Source organism: Hyaena hyaena, unplaced genomic scaffold, assembly GCF_003009895.1.
Source record: "Hyaena hyaena isolate Hyena2069 unplaced genomic scaffold, ASM300989v1 scaffold_19, whole genome shotgun sequence".
NCBI classification, from domain to species: Eukaryota; Metazoa; Chordata; class Mammalia; order Carnivora; family Hyaenidae; genus Hyaena; species Hyaena hyaena.
This window is the reverse complement of record NW_024080651.1, coordinates 575,625-591,925: the sequence shown is the minus strand read 5'-3', so window position 1 is coordinate 591,925 and position 16,301 is coordinate 575,625. Positions and strand designations below refer to the sequence as shown.

The window sequence follows — 16,301 nt, the reverse complement described above, 5'->3', positions numbered from 1 at the left end:
ACACACACACACACGAAGCATTTTGCAGATGAGACAAAAGCCAAAGGGTGAAAACAAGGAAATAATTTGCCCAACAGGTTCACTTCATCGGTGTGATTTCTCCAGATTTTAAAGAATAAAAAATAGTGACTTGACGCCTGCTTTTACTAGACAACTGTGGAATGTGTTTGCACCTATTTTTATATTTGGACCACTGCAAACTGCCTGAATGCTGGTTAACTTTGGGGTATATATAACATCCAGAAAAAGTAAACCATCCCAATTTGTCACAGTATTTTGCAAAAAAGAGGAGAAAGAATTGTATTGCTTTTTATAAACTACCAATGAGAACTGTTTACAATATACAAAGATAACTTTTATCTTGTTTCTTTATAAAATATCAGTTAAGAACTTGTTAAACCATCAAATATAAACTTCTATTAGAAATTATGAGATGTTACCTCCTAAAAATTTTTCCAAGGGTAAAGGAAAATATGAAAAATGTCTTCCAAGAAATAATAATTGTCCTAGGTTTTGCCACAGAGATTCTAACACTGGGAAGGATAAACTGTGTGATTGTAAAAGTTTTGCCAATATTGGCTGAGTTGACAAAGCATTTCCGAGTATCTACTAAGAGCCACTGTGCTATACACCGGGGGTGCAATGGTGAAGACAGAACTTTTCCCATAAGGGGCATAAGGGTTGGCGTAAGGGACGGACAACAAAGAAGTGCACAAATAAGATAAGTGTAATTTATGGTAAATGAGATAAAGGAATTTTAAAAAGCGTTGAGACAGATGATAAAAAGGAGATGAATTTCATACAGAAGGCCAACAAGACCCCTCTGGGCTGTGAGATGCACAAAGCACGTCAGATTAGAAAAGGCTAAAGTGTTTAATCTCATTCCTATTCACTAATATATTAGAGGTCTTAGCCAGTGCAATAAGGCAAGAAAAGGAAATAAGTCCTTCAAAAGGGAAAGAAAGGAAGAATTAAAACTGATTCATAGACAAGCTGGTTATCTATATAGCAAATCCTATCTACAATGTAACTACCAGGATATAAAAGTGAATTTAGAAAGGCCGGAAGGTACAAGGCCATTACATAAGCATTAGTGACATTCTGATATGCTCACATCACACCATTAAAACAGAATTTTAAAACAAGTCCATCTGCAATAACATCAAAGAACAATCAGTACTTAGGAACAGATAAAGAAGAGATATACATGACTACAATGCTGGAAACAGAATATTACTTAATAGAAATTAAAGAAGACCTAAATAAATAGAAAGATATACTCAGTTTATTGACTGGAAGACTAAGTACGGCTCAGCATTGATCTTTAGATTCAATACACTACCAATCACAACCCCTGGAGGCTTTTTAAAGAAACTAACAAGCTTTCATTTTAGAATGCCTATGGAAATGCAAGAAACCTAGAATACCCAAAATAGGTTGAAAAAGAAGAAAAAGTCCAAGGACTTCACACTCATTATACAGTAAGACCAAATCAGTGGAGCAGAACAGAAGATCCAGAAATGCTCCCTCACTTAGATGGTCAACCAATTTTCAACAAAGGCACTAAAGCAATTATTGGGAAAAGAAGGTCTTTTCAACAAGTGGTGCTGGGGGGTGCCTGGGTGGCTTAGTTGGTTAAGCGTCTGACTTTCGCTTAGGCCATGATCTCACGGTTCTTGGGTTCGAGCCCCGCGTCGGGCTCTGTGCTGACTGCCAGCTCAGAGCCTGGAGCCAGTTTCAGAGTCTGTATCTCCCTCTCTCTCTGACCGTCCCCTGCTCACGCTGTCTCTCTCTCTCTCCTAGAAATAAATTAAAAAAATTAAAAAAACAAAAAAACAAAAAAAAAACAAGTGGTGCTGGAAAAATATCCAAATGGGGAGAAAAAGAAAAAAAAAAAAAGGAACCCTGGCCTCACGCTTATAAATAATTAAATTAAGATTGATCACGGGGCGCCTGGGTGGCCGACTTCGGCTCAGGTCATGATCTCACAGTTCATGAGTTCGAGCCCCGCGTCAGGCTCTGTGCTGACAGCTCAGAGCCTGGAGCCTGCTTCAGATTCTGTGTCTCCCTCTCTCTCTGCCCCTCTCCCACTCGCATTCTGTCTCTCTCTGTCTCTCAAAAATGAATAAACGTTAAAAAAAAGATTGATCATAAAATTAAATGTTAAAGGTAAAATTATAAAACTTCTAAAAATGGATAGAATACCTTCACAGAAAATACTTATGCAGAAGATTTCCTAGGCAGAACACAGAAAAAAATAATAAATTAGACTTTATCAAAGTTTCGCCCTATGTTCATCAAAAGACAATTAAGAAACAGACCAGCCAGAGACTGGGGATAAAATATTACAAAAACTTAAATCTGATAATGGCCTTGTATCCAATTTATATGTACTTTTTTTTTTAAAACGTTTATTTTTGTGTGAGAGAGAGAGATACACACAGAGCACAAGCCAGGGAGGAGTAGAGAGAGAGGGAGACACAGAATCTGAAGCAGGCTCCAGGCTCTGAGCTGTCAGCACAGAGCCGGATGCGGGGCTCAAACTCACGAACTGTGAGATCATGACCTGAGCCGGAGGTGAACGCCCAACCAACTGAGCTGCCCAGGCACCCCTATATGTACGTTTTTAAAAAGACTCTTACACATCAATTTTTAAAAGAAAATCACCAGAAAAGAGTGGACGTAAAGCTGAACACTTCACAACAGAAGAGACAAATGACCGATAAGCACGTGAAATGGGCTCCGCGTCTTTGATCTTCGTGCCAATGGAAAGTCGGTCACTTTGAGAAACCACACACGACTACTTGAATGGCAGAGCTGAAAAAACAGACAATATTGTTTGCTGGTAACCAGGACTCGCATTTGCTGAGGAACATATACGGTGCTTTGGACCCCTCGTGCCTCTGACTCCACAGGCCAAGGAGGGAGTCACTGTGTTGGCTGGGGTGACTGACCCTGACTAGCCCGGGGACGTTGGACTGCTCCTCCACAGAGGAGGGAAGGAAGAGCATGTCTGGGAAACAGGAGATCCCCTCTTAGTATGGCCCTGCCCTGTTGGGAACGTCAATGGAAAACCACTAGAACCCAATTCAGGTAGGAGTGCCGGTGGCCCAGACCCTTCGGGAATGAAGGTTTGGGTCACTTTCCCAGGTAAACAACAATGACCAGCTGTGGAGCCTACAGAAGGTAAAGGGAACACAGTGAGGGCAGTGGGAGGAGGTAGTTACGAACACCACCTACAACATGGCACCAGTTACAGAAACAAAGATTATAATTTTCATGAGTATGTCCTCTTTACTGTGTGTGTGTGTGTGTGTGTGTGTGTGTATTAAACAAGCATCTTTGTTTTCTTCCCATTATTCTCTTATTCAGTAATGTAAGATGTACAGACTTTATATCGTAGCACTTAGGTGTTGTTAACTTTACATCGTGGTATTTAAGATACAGGGTATCAGAGAGAACATCGCTCATCATTCTGCACCCTCTGCTGGGGAAAGGGTTAGGACATTTTGGTTACACGCAGGACAGTCGTATCACGGCGGGTGGGAGTATGACCTCAGTACCATACTCTATTTAGGAACTAAATACAGTCCACGGAGATGCATATGGTGCCAAGACGATGAGGGATGGACTCACAATGGCAACTTTCATGCCCACTGAAGAGGATATTTGGGGCTAAGAATAATATTTGACTGTGAGTAAGCAGACTGCTCTCCATAATGTGGGTGCACACCCTTCAGTGAGCGGAAGGCCTGACTAGAAGAAAAGGAAGCCCAGTCTCCCGTGAGCAAGAACACACTCTGCCAGCACACAGCCTTCGGGCTTCACCTGCACATCAACTCTTGGGCTCTTGAACCTATCAGCCCTCTCTGCAGATTTGGAATTGCCAGTCTCCAAAACACAAGAACCAATTCCTTATGATTAATTTCCCTCTCTGTGTCTGTCTGTCTGTCTCTCTCTCTCTCTCTCAATACACACACACACACACACACACACACACACACACACACACACACCCTACTGGTTCTCTTTCCCTGGAGAACGCCTGGCTAATACAGATTTTGAGCAGAATGCATATTCACTTAGGAAAACAGTCTGAAAGCCTCTCATAAATTCAAACACACACTTAACACACAACTCAGCAACTCCACTATTAGGTATCTACCCAGTGACAACATATGGCTCCAAAAAGACATACATGGATCTTCATAGCGGGTGTGTTCATGATTTATTTGAAATAATCCAAAGTCCATCAACTGAGGGATAAATGGAATGTTAGTCAACAATAGAACAAAACACTGATACAGCAACATAAGTAAATGTCATTTTGCTTGTCCAAAGATGCAGACATAAAGGAGTATATACTATAGAATTATCTATATATTAAGTTCTGGAACAGGCAAAACTAATTTGTAGGTTAAATAAAATAAGAAATGGGAACATGAAATTGACCGAGAAGGGCATGAGGGAACTTTCTGGGGACGGAAATGTCCTGTGGTTTGATAGAGGTGTGGGTTATGCAGGCTTATGCATTTATCAGAACGAAACTGTACAGTACTGCAAGTAAATTTACTTTAAACAAATATTAACTCTAGCTAGCTGATTTGCTTTCCACAGTAGCATGAGGTGGCAGTTCTAAAACTACTCATGGTGGTTCTAGGCTTATACAAATGAGTGAATATACTGAGGATAACAGGAGCCTTCTTGGAAAAGAGGTAAAACAGGCAAAGAGAACAGAATGTATACTGTACTAATGGACTATAACTGGGTATCCATTTGGGATTCATTTAAAAAAAATTTTTTTTTAATGTTTATTCATTTTGGAAGCGGGGGAGACAGACAGGAAGCAGGGGAGGGACAGAGAGCGAGAGAGACAAGAATCTGAAGCAGGCTCCAGGCTCTGGGCTGTCAGCGCAGAGCCCGACACGGGGCTCAAGCTCCTGAACCGTGAGATCATGACCTAGGCTGAAGTCAGACGCTTAACCGACTGAGCCACCCAAGCGCCCCTTGAGCTCACTTTTTTAGCCAGCTAGACACAAACAGACACACATACTCCTTGCTCTTTTGCTAAGAAGACTTAGAAGCAATGAACGGCTCTAGCATACAAGTTTGGGGGCTCTGAACACCAGGCTCTGCAATCCCTTGAAGGAAAGATGAGTTGGCTCTAGGGCAGGGACAGTGAGTATTAAGTTGAGCTCTAGACATCATACTCTCCCAGACAGTAAGGCGGTGCTCAAAGGATGATGAACACATACCAACAGGATGCAGGAACCGGCTTGAAGAGGCTCCCATTAGCCAAGCCTAGGGCAACGAGGACATCAAACTAAATAATCCTGTAATGGATTATAACCGCTGGATAAACTAAGGATCCAAGAGCCCACACTGATAGATGGATGGGGGGGGGGAGGTAGGAAAGGAAGGAAGGAAGGAAGGAAGGAAGGAAGGAAGGAAGGAAGGAAGGAAGGAAGGAAGGAAGGAAGGAGGGAAGGAAAAAGAAAAGGGAAGGGAAGGAAAGGAAAGGAAAGAAAGGAAAAAGGGAAGAAAGACAGAGGGAGGGAGGTAATGAGGGGAGAAAGGGAGGGAAAAGGCAGGAAAGAAGAAAGAGAGCAAAGGGAGAAGGAGGGAAGGAGAGAAGGAAATCTCTTCCTTAGAGACAAACGCCAACTCATTGAAGGAATGATGGAGTATACAAGTCAATGGGCGCGAAAACAGAGGGTATTTACATAGTCTCAAAAGCAATTTCCTGTAAATTGCTTATTACTGACAAAGGAAAACACACCCGCTTTGAGCCAGGGATCAAAATTAGCATCGCCAGCACTGGGACCAAGTAGCATCACGATGGGAACAGCCCATCTCGTCTGCGGTCTTCCTGACAAAATGCATACTCCGAACCTAACTGTTCTGGAAGAGTAGACAACCCAAAAGAAAGGCACATTTCACAAAATTGGCCTGTGCCCCTCAAACGTGTTTGAGTCCAGAAACCCAGAAAGAAGGCTAAGCAACTTGGCCAGATTCAAGGAGAATGAAGACATGGTGACAAATAAAAGCAAGCCTGATCCATGACTGGATCCCAGGCTGGGAAGATTACAGCCAAGATGGGCATTTTGGGGACAACTGTTAAAATCTGGACATAGTCTGTGGATTAGATGACAGTACTGCGTTGGGGTCACATTTCCTGATTTTGAACGCTGTAGTGCCGTTATCTAAGGGAATGACCTTGTCCTTGACACACGCGAACTAAAACAGATAATGGTCAAGAGGTGTGGGGTCTCCAAAGTGTTCCCACGTGGTTCAGAAACAAATCACAGTGAAAGACAGAATGACAAAGCAAAGGCAGCAGGTATGTGCAGCGGTGCAGCTATCTGAAGGGAACATGAGAGCTCCCTGAACTATTCTTAGGACTTTTCTTTAAGTTCAAAATCAGAGCAAAATATAATGCTTAAAATTACAAAAGAAAGGGCAAAGTCATAAAACAGAACAGGACTGAGGGGCGCCTGGGGGGCTCAGTCGGTAAAGCCTCTGACTCTTGATCTTGGCTCAGGTCATCATCTCAAGATTCTAAGATGGAGATCAAGCTCCACATCAGGCTCTGTGCTAACAGGGCAGAGCCCGCTCGAGATTCTCTCTCCCTCTCTCTCTGCCTCTGCACCTCCCCCACTTGTGTGCATGCATGCATGCGTGCACCCTCTCCTCTCTCTCAAAAAAAAAAAAAAAAAAAGAACATGACTGAAATTGTATACATTTATTGGAAAAGGAAAGGAAGTTGTGTTAAAGAAAAAGAACTGAAACTTGGCTTTTAACAATTAAAAATTTTATGTGAGTGTTTAGAATAGAAATTATTGCTATAAACCTCGCTTTTCAAATATTTATTACCTTGACAATTAGTAATTTCCTGTCCACCTAAAAGCTAGAGTTCCTTGAATAAACACAATATAATAGGAAAGCTAATATAATTTAAATAGAGCCATGCTTGTAAGCTCCACTATAATTAAACTTAATTCTGAGAGAGAAGGGAGAAAGTGATCTATTGTAGAAAATTAGAGCTACATGTTCCAAGAGTTCTCTAAAATATTGTTTCTAACAATGTGAAGATTATCGTTTTGTGCACTGCATGTCTATATGGCCTTTAGAATAAACCGCACTGTGCAGCCATTACAATTCCTGTGTTTCTAGAAATGTTCTTCAACTCGTTCAAGCGCCTCAAAATAATTGCGTATAACTTGTCATCCACTATCACAACACACACCAAGAGGCAGTTCCATCAACCACACTAGACTGTCTTATAAACCAGGATGAGAAGTGCTACACGTCAGTAAACAAATTAACGAAACAGGTGTTGGGTCTCTAATATTAGCACTTTTCTTTTTTCAAGTTTAAAAGGAAAGGCCTTGGGGGCGCCTGGAGGACTCAGTTAAGCATCTGACTCTTGATTTTGGCTCCGGTCATGATCTTGCAATTCGTGAGATCAAGCCTTATATCGGGCTCTGTGCTGACAGAGTGGAGCGCACTTGGGATCCTCTCTCTCCCTCCCTCTGCCCCTTCCCCTCTTGTTCTCTCTCTCTCCTCTCTCCCTCAAAATAAATAAATAAACTTAAAAAAAGTAATAAAAGAGGGGGCGGGCATCTAGGTGACTCAGTTGGTTAAGCATCTAACTTCAGCTCAGGTCATGATCTCACAGTTTGTGGGTTTGAGCCCCATGTTCGGATTCTGTCTCCCTCTCTCTCTGCCCTTCTCTCTCTCAAAAAGAAACAAACATTAAATAAATAAACAAACAAATAAACAAACAAATAAATAAATAAATGGAAAAGGCTTTGGATTATCTAATCTCCATATTTCTTCAATTCTAAGATTTGATTACCCTAAATGAAATAAAACGGATCAAATTATAAAGGCATGGAATGAATGGTGAAGGACACATAAACATAACTAATGGTCATGAGGTCAAAGAGAAGAAAATCAGAGAGAGTAAGCTGGCTACTTGGAGAAGCCCACAAAGGCACCCAGACAGAAAGAGAAGTCAGTACCATGATGGTCCAGAATCAGAGTAAAATCAGCCAAAGACAGTGAACACTTCCCAGAGTTTTGCTGTGCAAAATAACAAAAAGCCCTTACCAATCAAAGTACTTTTTAATGAATAAAGTATGAAGTTTCATAAGTTAGCGAAGAGGCATTCAAATAGAACATAAAAAATAAATTATTTAAAATATTCCCTATGAGAATTCAACTAATTGGATTTATTCATAAATTTGCTGCACACCCACTATTGGTAGAATACTTCTATATACTAGCAATAAATAATGGGAAATTTGCAGTAACACTAAAATATAGAATGCCTGAGAATAAATCTAAGCAAATATGTACATGATCTGTATGCTAAGCATTACAAAATACTAATGAACAAAACCAAAGAGGATCCAAATACAGGAGAAGAGATACCATGTTCATCGATCAGAGGACTCAATATTGTTGAAATGTCAATTTTCCCCAGATCGATCTATAGATTTAACACAGTCCCAGTCAAAAACCCAGTCGGAATTTTTGTAGAAATCAATAAGCTGGTTTCAGGTTTTGGGGCGCCTGGGTGGCTCAGACGGTTGAGCGTCCAACTCTTGATTTCAGCTCATGTCATGATCCCAGGGTCGTGGAATTGAACCCCACATCAGGCTCTGCACTGAGCATGGAAAATGCTTAAGATTCTCTCTCTCCCTCTCCCTCTCCCCCATCTCTCCCCATCTGCCCCATCCCCTGCTCATATGTGCTCACACTCTAAATAAACAAACAAGCAAACAAATTCTTGCCATTCAATCCAAAGATCCCCTCCAAGGTGTTTACCCAAGAGGAATGAAAGATGAATGTTCTTATACTCACAAAAAAACCTACCACAGGTATTTATGGTAGCCTTATATACTAACACCCCCAAACCTGACATAACCCCAGGTTCTTCAACTGGCAAATGGCCTGTAACGTGTCCATAAGATGGGGCCCTGCCCAACGATACAAAAGAATCAGCTACCGATACTGCACCACGAGTGAAGCTCAGACGCATTACTCAACGTGCAAGAATCAGACTCAAACAGCTGCACAGTCAGTGGCAGCACTTACGTCATCCTGGAAAAGGAGTACACACAGGAACAGCAAACAGATCAGCAGGGGGTGGGGAGTGGGATGCAGGCTGACCAGGAGGGACACTGGAAAATCTGGGGAGGTGATGAACTGCTCTATGTCTCGATTTTGGTAGTAGTTACACAACTTTATGCATTTGTCAAAACTCAGAGAACTGTATACTCTCAATGGTGGTTTTTGCTTTCCCTCAATAAACCTGACCCTCTCCCCCACTGAAAAAGTAATGTGAAAGAAGAACAATATGTAAGACTCAGTAGCTACAACAGACCAGGAACACGGCTCAAAAGATGTTCCTGAACAGTGGCTATGAGTGGGCCACAAAGTGAGATCTAAAATTTCTAGAAGCCGATGCCTGGTCACTTATATGGTCATCAATGTCTATAGGATGTTTTTCATAAAGCACACGTTTGTACGACAGATAAAATCACTCACACCCGGAGGCATAGGAGCAAAGAAAGAAATTATAAAGGTTTTTGATAACACAGAGGTCGGCAACAACTATTCTCAAACATCCAGGGTACACGATATTCTTGTAAAAATGAAATCGTAAATGATAAACACATCAGCAAACACATAAGAAAAAAACAGTATACAGATAGTGAAAAAACTCTCCAAGGTGAGTCAAAAGGGAACAAAGGAAGTCACGATAGAGAAGAAAATGTGGAAAATTCAGTGGCACAAAAACTCTATCTGGAGTCTTCTAACAGCTGCCTTACTTGCAGCCTTTTGAAAACATTTTATTATAAGACAATAGAAAAGAAAGGTCACCACACTAATACTTTAGAATTTCTAGACTGTAGTCAATGTTTTCATTCGTCACAGTTCTGTGCACATCCAACAGTAAACAAACTGACAATTAAAAGTGAGATTCAAAATAACTTAAAATGAAATGGAAAGATTATTCTAGTAAGCCACCCGATACGTGTTTCCCACAGACTTCTGCAGGGAGCGCCTGCTAAAACTGGTATTATGCAAACTGGAGCACACCACAGAGGAAGCCATGGCCAGGGCACGATGGGTGGGCGTGTGTGGGCGTGTGTGGCCGTGCACCTGATGGTCTAACCATGATTTTAACAGGGAAGAAACAAGCAAGAGTCAACCAATCGATACATGTGTGCTTACTCTGTCATCACTCCTGAGGCTACGCGCCTAGGATCTGAGCACTTTTCTAGCGGACGGAAATATTAACATCTCATTTAAAATAAAAGAGAATCAAGCGCGAAATATTCACGGCACGATACTCTAAAGTGTGAAACGAAGGGCTCCTCAACGCAACTGCAATCTCACTGGAGGTATGGACAGACAGACTCACTGCTCTACACTACCTGATGTGCAGTCAGCTTTGTAGGGGAGACAGGCACGCCCAGTGCAACCTGGCCTGGCTCGCTGCCCAGTCTCCAGGCCCCCTTCCAGTCCCCTCTACGCTGCTGTCCTGGATCTGATCCCGAAGCTCCCCTGCTGTTGAACTTCCCGTCGGAGCCGCCCAGAACGCTCGGCCAGCTTCCAGGGCACAGGCCGCCCCACTGCTGGCCCAGCCAGAGCGCAGTGTGCACCCCACCCGCCCAGCTGGCCACATTGAGGTAAGCCCTGCGGGCTCAGTATGCTCTCAGATGCACTCACTCCGCAACTGAGCCCGGCTCCTCTTCTCCCAGCGCCCGCCCCAGGCTACCGGCCACCCCAGGCTAGGGGGAACTGTCCCTCTTCTCCGCTCCCACGGCCCTGGGTTCTTGGCACTTACAAGGCACGATCTCGCTATGCACAACTAACCATTCTTATTTTATGAATAGATAAAACAGTTCAAAGTGTCAGAAATACACTGAGAGGCATGAAGTGGCAAGTTCCCTCCCCGCCCTGTGCCTCATCGTCCTAGCTGTGAGCCTTCCCCATCACCCGCAAGGAGTCACTGCTATTGGTGTCCTGGCGTCTCTTCCGGAAGGTGGCGTGCGTCACCTCTGGGCCAGGACTAAGAAATTGCTGTGATTTCCTGACCCTCTTTCACCCAGCTCCGTGCCGAGGGAAACCAGTGCCACAACACAGGACAAACCTCGCGCGTGGAAGGAAGCCTCACGCTACCTCAAACACCTGCCCTGCACTGTTACCAGAAAGAAACTTTTTATTATTTTTTAAAAGTTATTTATTTATTTATTTTGAGAGAGATAGAGACAGCGTGAGCAAGGGAGGGGTGGGGGGGAGTGGAGAGAAACAGAGAATCCTAAGCAGGCTCCACACTGTCAGCACAGAGCCCGATGCGGGACTCGAACTCACGAAACCATGAGATCATGAACTGAGCTGAAGCCAAGAATCAGGCTTATCTGACTAAGCCATGCAGTCGCCCCAAACTTCTTATTTTTTAAAATTTTTATTTATTTTGAGAGAGAGAGGGAGGGAGGGAGGAGCAGAGAAAGAGGGAGAGAGAGAATCCCAAGCAGGCTCAGCACTGTCAGTGCAAAGCCCAATGCGGTTTGAACTCACGGACTATGAGATCATGACCTGAGCCGAAACCAGGAGTTGGATGCTTAACCAACTGAGCCACCCAAGCGTTCCAGGAAAGAGGCATCTATGTGTACAGCCCATGACACTTTGAGTCCCTTACAGGCACTTGTTACCTTCTTTTTTTTTTTTTTAACCTTTTTTTTATTGAGAGACACAAAGAGACAGAGCATGAGCAGGGGAGGGGCAGAGAGAGGGGGAGACACAGAATCCGAAGCAGCTCCAGGCCCTGAGCTGTCAGCACAGAGCTTGACACAGGGCTCGAACTCACAAACAGCAAGATCATGACCTGAGCCAAAGTCAAATGCTCAACCAACTGAGCCACCCAGTTGCCCCATTCGTTACCTTCTAACACAACACAAAGGCAGGCACAAAATGAACTCATTTTCCACCATACTCTACGCACGGCGCATGTCAGCCATCTCTCCACAACACTCCACCCTGGACATCTTGCTATCCTGGTCCTGAAGAGCCCCTTGGTCCCTCCTCACGGCTGCGCGGTCCTCCACCCTCCGGAGTGCCACAATCCATATCACGTGCTCCCTAACGATGAATGTCTGGGTTGTGGCAAATTCGTGGCTCTTGGGAAACCGCTGCACTAAATAACTCTCCATACGTCATTTCTCGTGTATTCAAGCGCATTTGCGGGACCCATCCTTAGCGTGAGGCTTCTGAGTCAAAGGGCTTATCAATGCTCCGTCAGTTTCTCAGACCCGGTGAATGGGCCCCGTGGGAGCAGCACCTGCCTGTCCTCCCCACAGCAGCGGGCCCCAGCGTCCCCCAAAACCTGCGGCCACACCAAAGCAGAGTCGCTAAACCGCGGCTCTTGCTCCAGTCTGAAAGATGAAACAGTAAGATTGCCAAGTCGCCGTACTTTGCATTTCTCTTATTTTTTTCATAAAGTTGAAAATCTTTTAGTACGGTCAAGTTCCCTTTATTTCTCTTTTGCAGCAACCTGTCTTTCTGCAACCTTCGCCCGCTCTCACCCTGGGCCACCGGTCTGTGCTCACAGCATGTAGGGCCTTTCCGATCGGGGTTCGCTAGTCAGGGCCGCTGTGCAGGGATCCCCTGGCTCTCCTCCTCCTGAGGCCCCTGGCCCCGTCTGGGTGATCCGCGCGCCCACGTCGTCACAGCCCTGGAGCTACTGGACATACCTCTAGCATCTCCCCGTGAACCGGGCCTCTGGCCTCTGGACGGGCGGCTGGCACCGTGTCGGGGAAGGATGTGCCCCTTCCAGTGTCAGCATGTGGCGGCCGTCCCCCCGAGGGCCCCCCGAGGCAATCGGCCTGCCTTCTGGATCGTCTCTCTAATCCCAGCTCAATAAACCTTTTATAAACCGCCGACTGGGAAAGGTGAGTGTGACTGGGGCACAGCTGCACCTGCTTTCAGGAGGAGGTGAAGCTCTCCAGCGTGGAGAGCTGAGCAGGCCAGAGAGAGGCGGCGGGAAGGGTGGCCAGGGGCTCGCAGGCGGGCGTTTCAGTGGCCAGAAGGAAAGAGGGAGGCGTCCAATCTGGGCAGGGCGGTGGAAGGGATGCGCGACGCCACCGGGGAGGCTAGTGTGCGGGGCGGGGGCACTTCAGCCAGCAGGCCCAGGGCCCGCTGATAAGAATACTGGCACCAGGTCACGGTCACTGGCCCAGTGGCCGGGGTCTGCTGGAAGCTCCGAGGCGCCCACATGCCTGCTGGGGGCTGGTTTCTCCTAGAAGTGGGCAACTGCTTTATGCAAAACTACAACTCAGCTCTCAAATCCAGGCCTGAGGATTTTAGACCCAGGGCTCTTTGTCCTCAACACAGCAGGCCCTGGGCAATGTCGCTTCTTACCCTGCCCTTTCCCATGGCCCTCCGCGGTATGGCACTCACCTGCCACCACCCTGTCCGGATGGACTGTCTGCCCTTGTCCCACGCCCTAAGCCGACCTCGAATAGGCGCCTGTTGGTGGCCCTGTGTCCCGACAGCGCCCCCCCAGGTATGTGTGAGGGCGTGCACATGTTCTCAAGAGGCTTCAAGACTCCAAAGAACAGAAGCGTGACCCTGCACACCAGGTGGCTGGGCTGGCGCTGCCGCCGCGCGGGGGTGAGAAGCCCTCACGGCCCCCTGGGACGGGACCCCAAGCAGAGGCGGCTGGAGCTGTTGTTCATGTTTGATGTGCAATTTAGTAACCATGAAATGACTACTCAGTACAGCGAGGAGACGGTATCTGTGATTACTTTGCCCAAATTCCTTTTAACTTACAGCCCGCTGACTGCCGGCTGACCACTAAATGGCACAGGTGTTTTATAAAGCTATTGACCAAGTTTAAGTTTTGAAGGCAGTTATGTGCAGGCCCTACGCCATCTCCCGCAAGCAGGGATGCGGTCCTCCCGCCCTCCGTGCAAGGAGGAGACGGAGGGGGCGTCCACACAGCTGCTGCTCTGGGACCTGTGTGCTCCCAACAGCTGCCCGCCTCAGCCCTCCACTTCCGGGGGGGGGGGCATGCACACACCCAGCCCAACGGTGCAAGACGCCCATGGGGGCCATGGTGAGGGGGCCAGAGGGGACACGGGGTGCATGATCGGCGGGCCGTTACTTCCCCCCAGAACACCGTCACCACACCGAGAAGCAACCCCATAAGATACAAACGTTGTCTACACAAAACGCTGCGAGGGAGAGCTTTCTAGAAATGGCAGTTGAGAGGAGTTTGTGCCGAAACAGAGTCAACCAAGGGGAAGGCGGAGGGGAAGCCAGGGCCCCAGCTGTGTAAAATACTGAACTAGATGCCAGAGAGTCACAAAGAAGGAAGAGTGTCAGAGATTATCTTTGGTCCCGAGGAATTTACACTCGTTAGGGAACCAGCAGGAAAGAGGAACCTGGTATGACTACATTTTCCACAGTTAGTGCCAAAAACGTGCCACACACAAGTGCAGCAAGAACATCAGCAAACGGACTGTCTGTAGTCAGCAATCTGGGGGGGGGGCGTTATGCTCATCCTCCCATGGCTGGACCTGGGCCAACAGGACAGAAGCATAGACCAGACGGAGGCGCTCCACGGCGAGGGACACAATGCGACGGAAGGCGCACAGGGACGGCGCGTGACACCAGTCACTGAAGGCGGCTCCAGAGGAAAACGACGTAGGGAGAAGACGGAGGCGGGTTCACAGGGCGTGGAAGACAGCCGCAGAACTTCGTCCGTCGTGGGGGACGAGGGCGGGTCCCAACACAGACAGGACAGGGAGAAACGGTGTTCCAGAATACCTCCAAACAGTTAGTAAAGGGACTGCAGAATGAACACAAGGATAGGATAGCCAGGGGCGCCTGGGGGGCTCAGTCCATTAAGCATCTGACCCGATTTCGGCTCAGATCTTCATCTCACGGTTTGAGGGATCGAGCCCGCATCCGGCGCTGCGCTGACAGCATGGAGCCTGCTTGGGACTCTCTCTCTACCCAAAGAGAGATCGGCCCCCCCTTTCAAAAATAAATAAGTAAACTTAAAAAAAAAAAAACTAGAATAGACAGTCCTGAAAAATGTGGGTCAGGGCATAACCTTAGCTATACGCTCAGGTGGCGGTAGAGATGGGAAAGGAAAGGGGCACGTGTGACAAGGGCAGAGAGGCGCCGAGCTGGCGTCGCAACTGGGGACCCTGGGTGGCTGGAAGGCATTGGTGGAGCTGTTACCACCAATACGAAGGGAGAGCAGGGTCAGTCTGCTGTGCGCGCAGGACACGGGGAGGGTGCTCGTGGCCCAGTGTTCCTGTGGGAACTTAATCACGCTGCCTTGTCCTGGCACCAGGGAGCCGCTCCGCGTAGAAACCAGCCACTGCACGCATGGCCGCGCTGGTTGCGTCTCCCCTGAATTCTGCTGTTGCCCCATGAGATGTGGCACCTACGTCATCAGGAAAGACCTCTTAATGAGACCGCCCAGCCCAGCACAGTGACTGACAGCTGGAGCTAGGGAGGGGGCAGACGCCAACCCTGAGAGGTCAAGTCCAGCTCCGTCCGTCTTTGCAAGATGCGTGGCAAGGGGCGCCTGGGTAGCTTAGTCGGTTGAGCGTCCGACTTTCGCTTAGGTCATGATCTCGCGGTTCGTGGGTTCGAGCCCCGCGTCGGGCTCTGTGCTGACTGCCAGCTCAGAGCCTGGAGCCTGTTTCAGTCTGTGACTCCCTCTCTCTCTGANAGAGCCTGGAGCCTGTTTCAGTCTGTGACTCCCTCTCTCTCTGACCCTCCCCTGCTCACGCTGTCTCTCTCTCTCTCCTAGAAAGAAATAAAAATATTTAAAAAAAAAAAAAAAGTCACTTCACCTCTGAGAGTCTTCTCACCTGTACAGTGAGGCCAATGCTGACCTCCACGGAAAGTTATTTTGAAGACTGAGATCTATATGCAGAGCATGAGCACCCAAGGGCTGGATAACGGCGGTCACCGCCACCCAGAAGTCCGGATAAAGACTTTCTCAGTGCTTCTGCTTCTCCTGCGTGTGCTGGAAACCGATCACCACCTTTGTATCGCTCTGTGCAATTACAGCAATGCTATTACATGCCCGGGGGCTTGCAGTTGCTCCGGTTTCATATATTGAGCCATTTTCCCACCAAGAGCCAAATATTTTAGTTCAAAAATAAAATCACCCTGCAGGGCATAATGCAGTAACAAGGGGTGGACTTAACCTCTCACCATAACAACCGGAAAACGGGACAAAATGTATGCAGCCACTGTTTTCA

General features: G+C 46.8%; 2 protein-coding genes across 2 annotated transcripts in view; both read right to left on the bottom strand.

Annotated features, from left to right (window-relative positions):
• Nucleotides 1-16,301, bottom strand: part of GRK3 (G protein-coupled receptor kinase 3) — an 82,684-nt gene that overhangs the window by 66,028 nt on the left and 355 nt on the right. The gene's annotated exons all lie outside the window — the stretch shown is intronic.
• LOC120227253 (beta-adrenergic receptor kinase 2-like) overlaps nt 11,880-16,301 on the bottom strand; it is a 43,739-nt gene continuing 39,317 nt past the window's right edge. Inside the window, exon 3 of the mRNA XM_039225401.1 lies at nt 11,880-14,866. Coding sequence (XP_039081332.1) covers nt 14,745-14,866 — 122 coding nt within the window. The 3' untranslated portion in view covers nt 11,880-14,744. The remainder of the gene's footprint in view (nt 14,867-16,301) is intronic.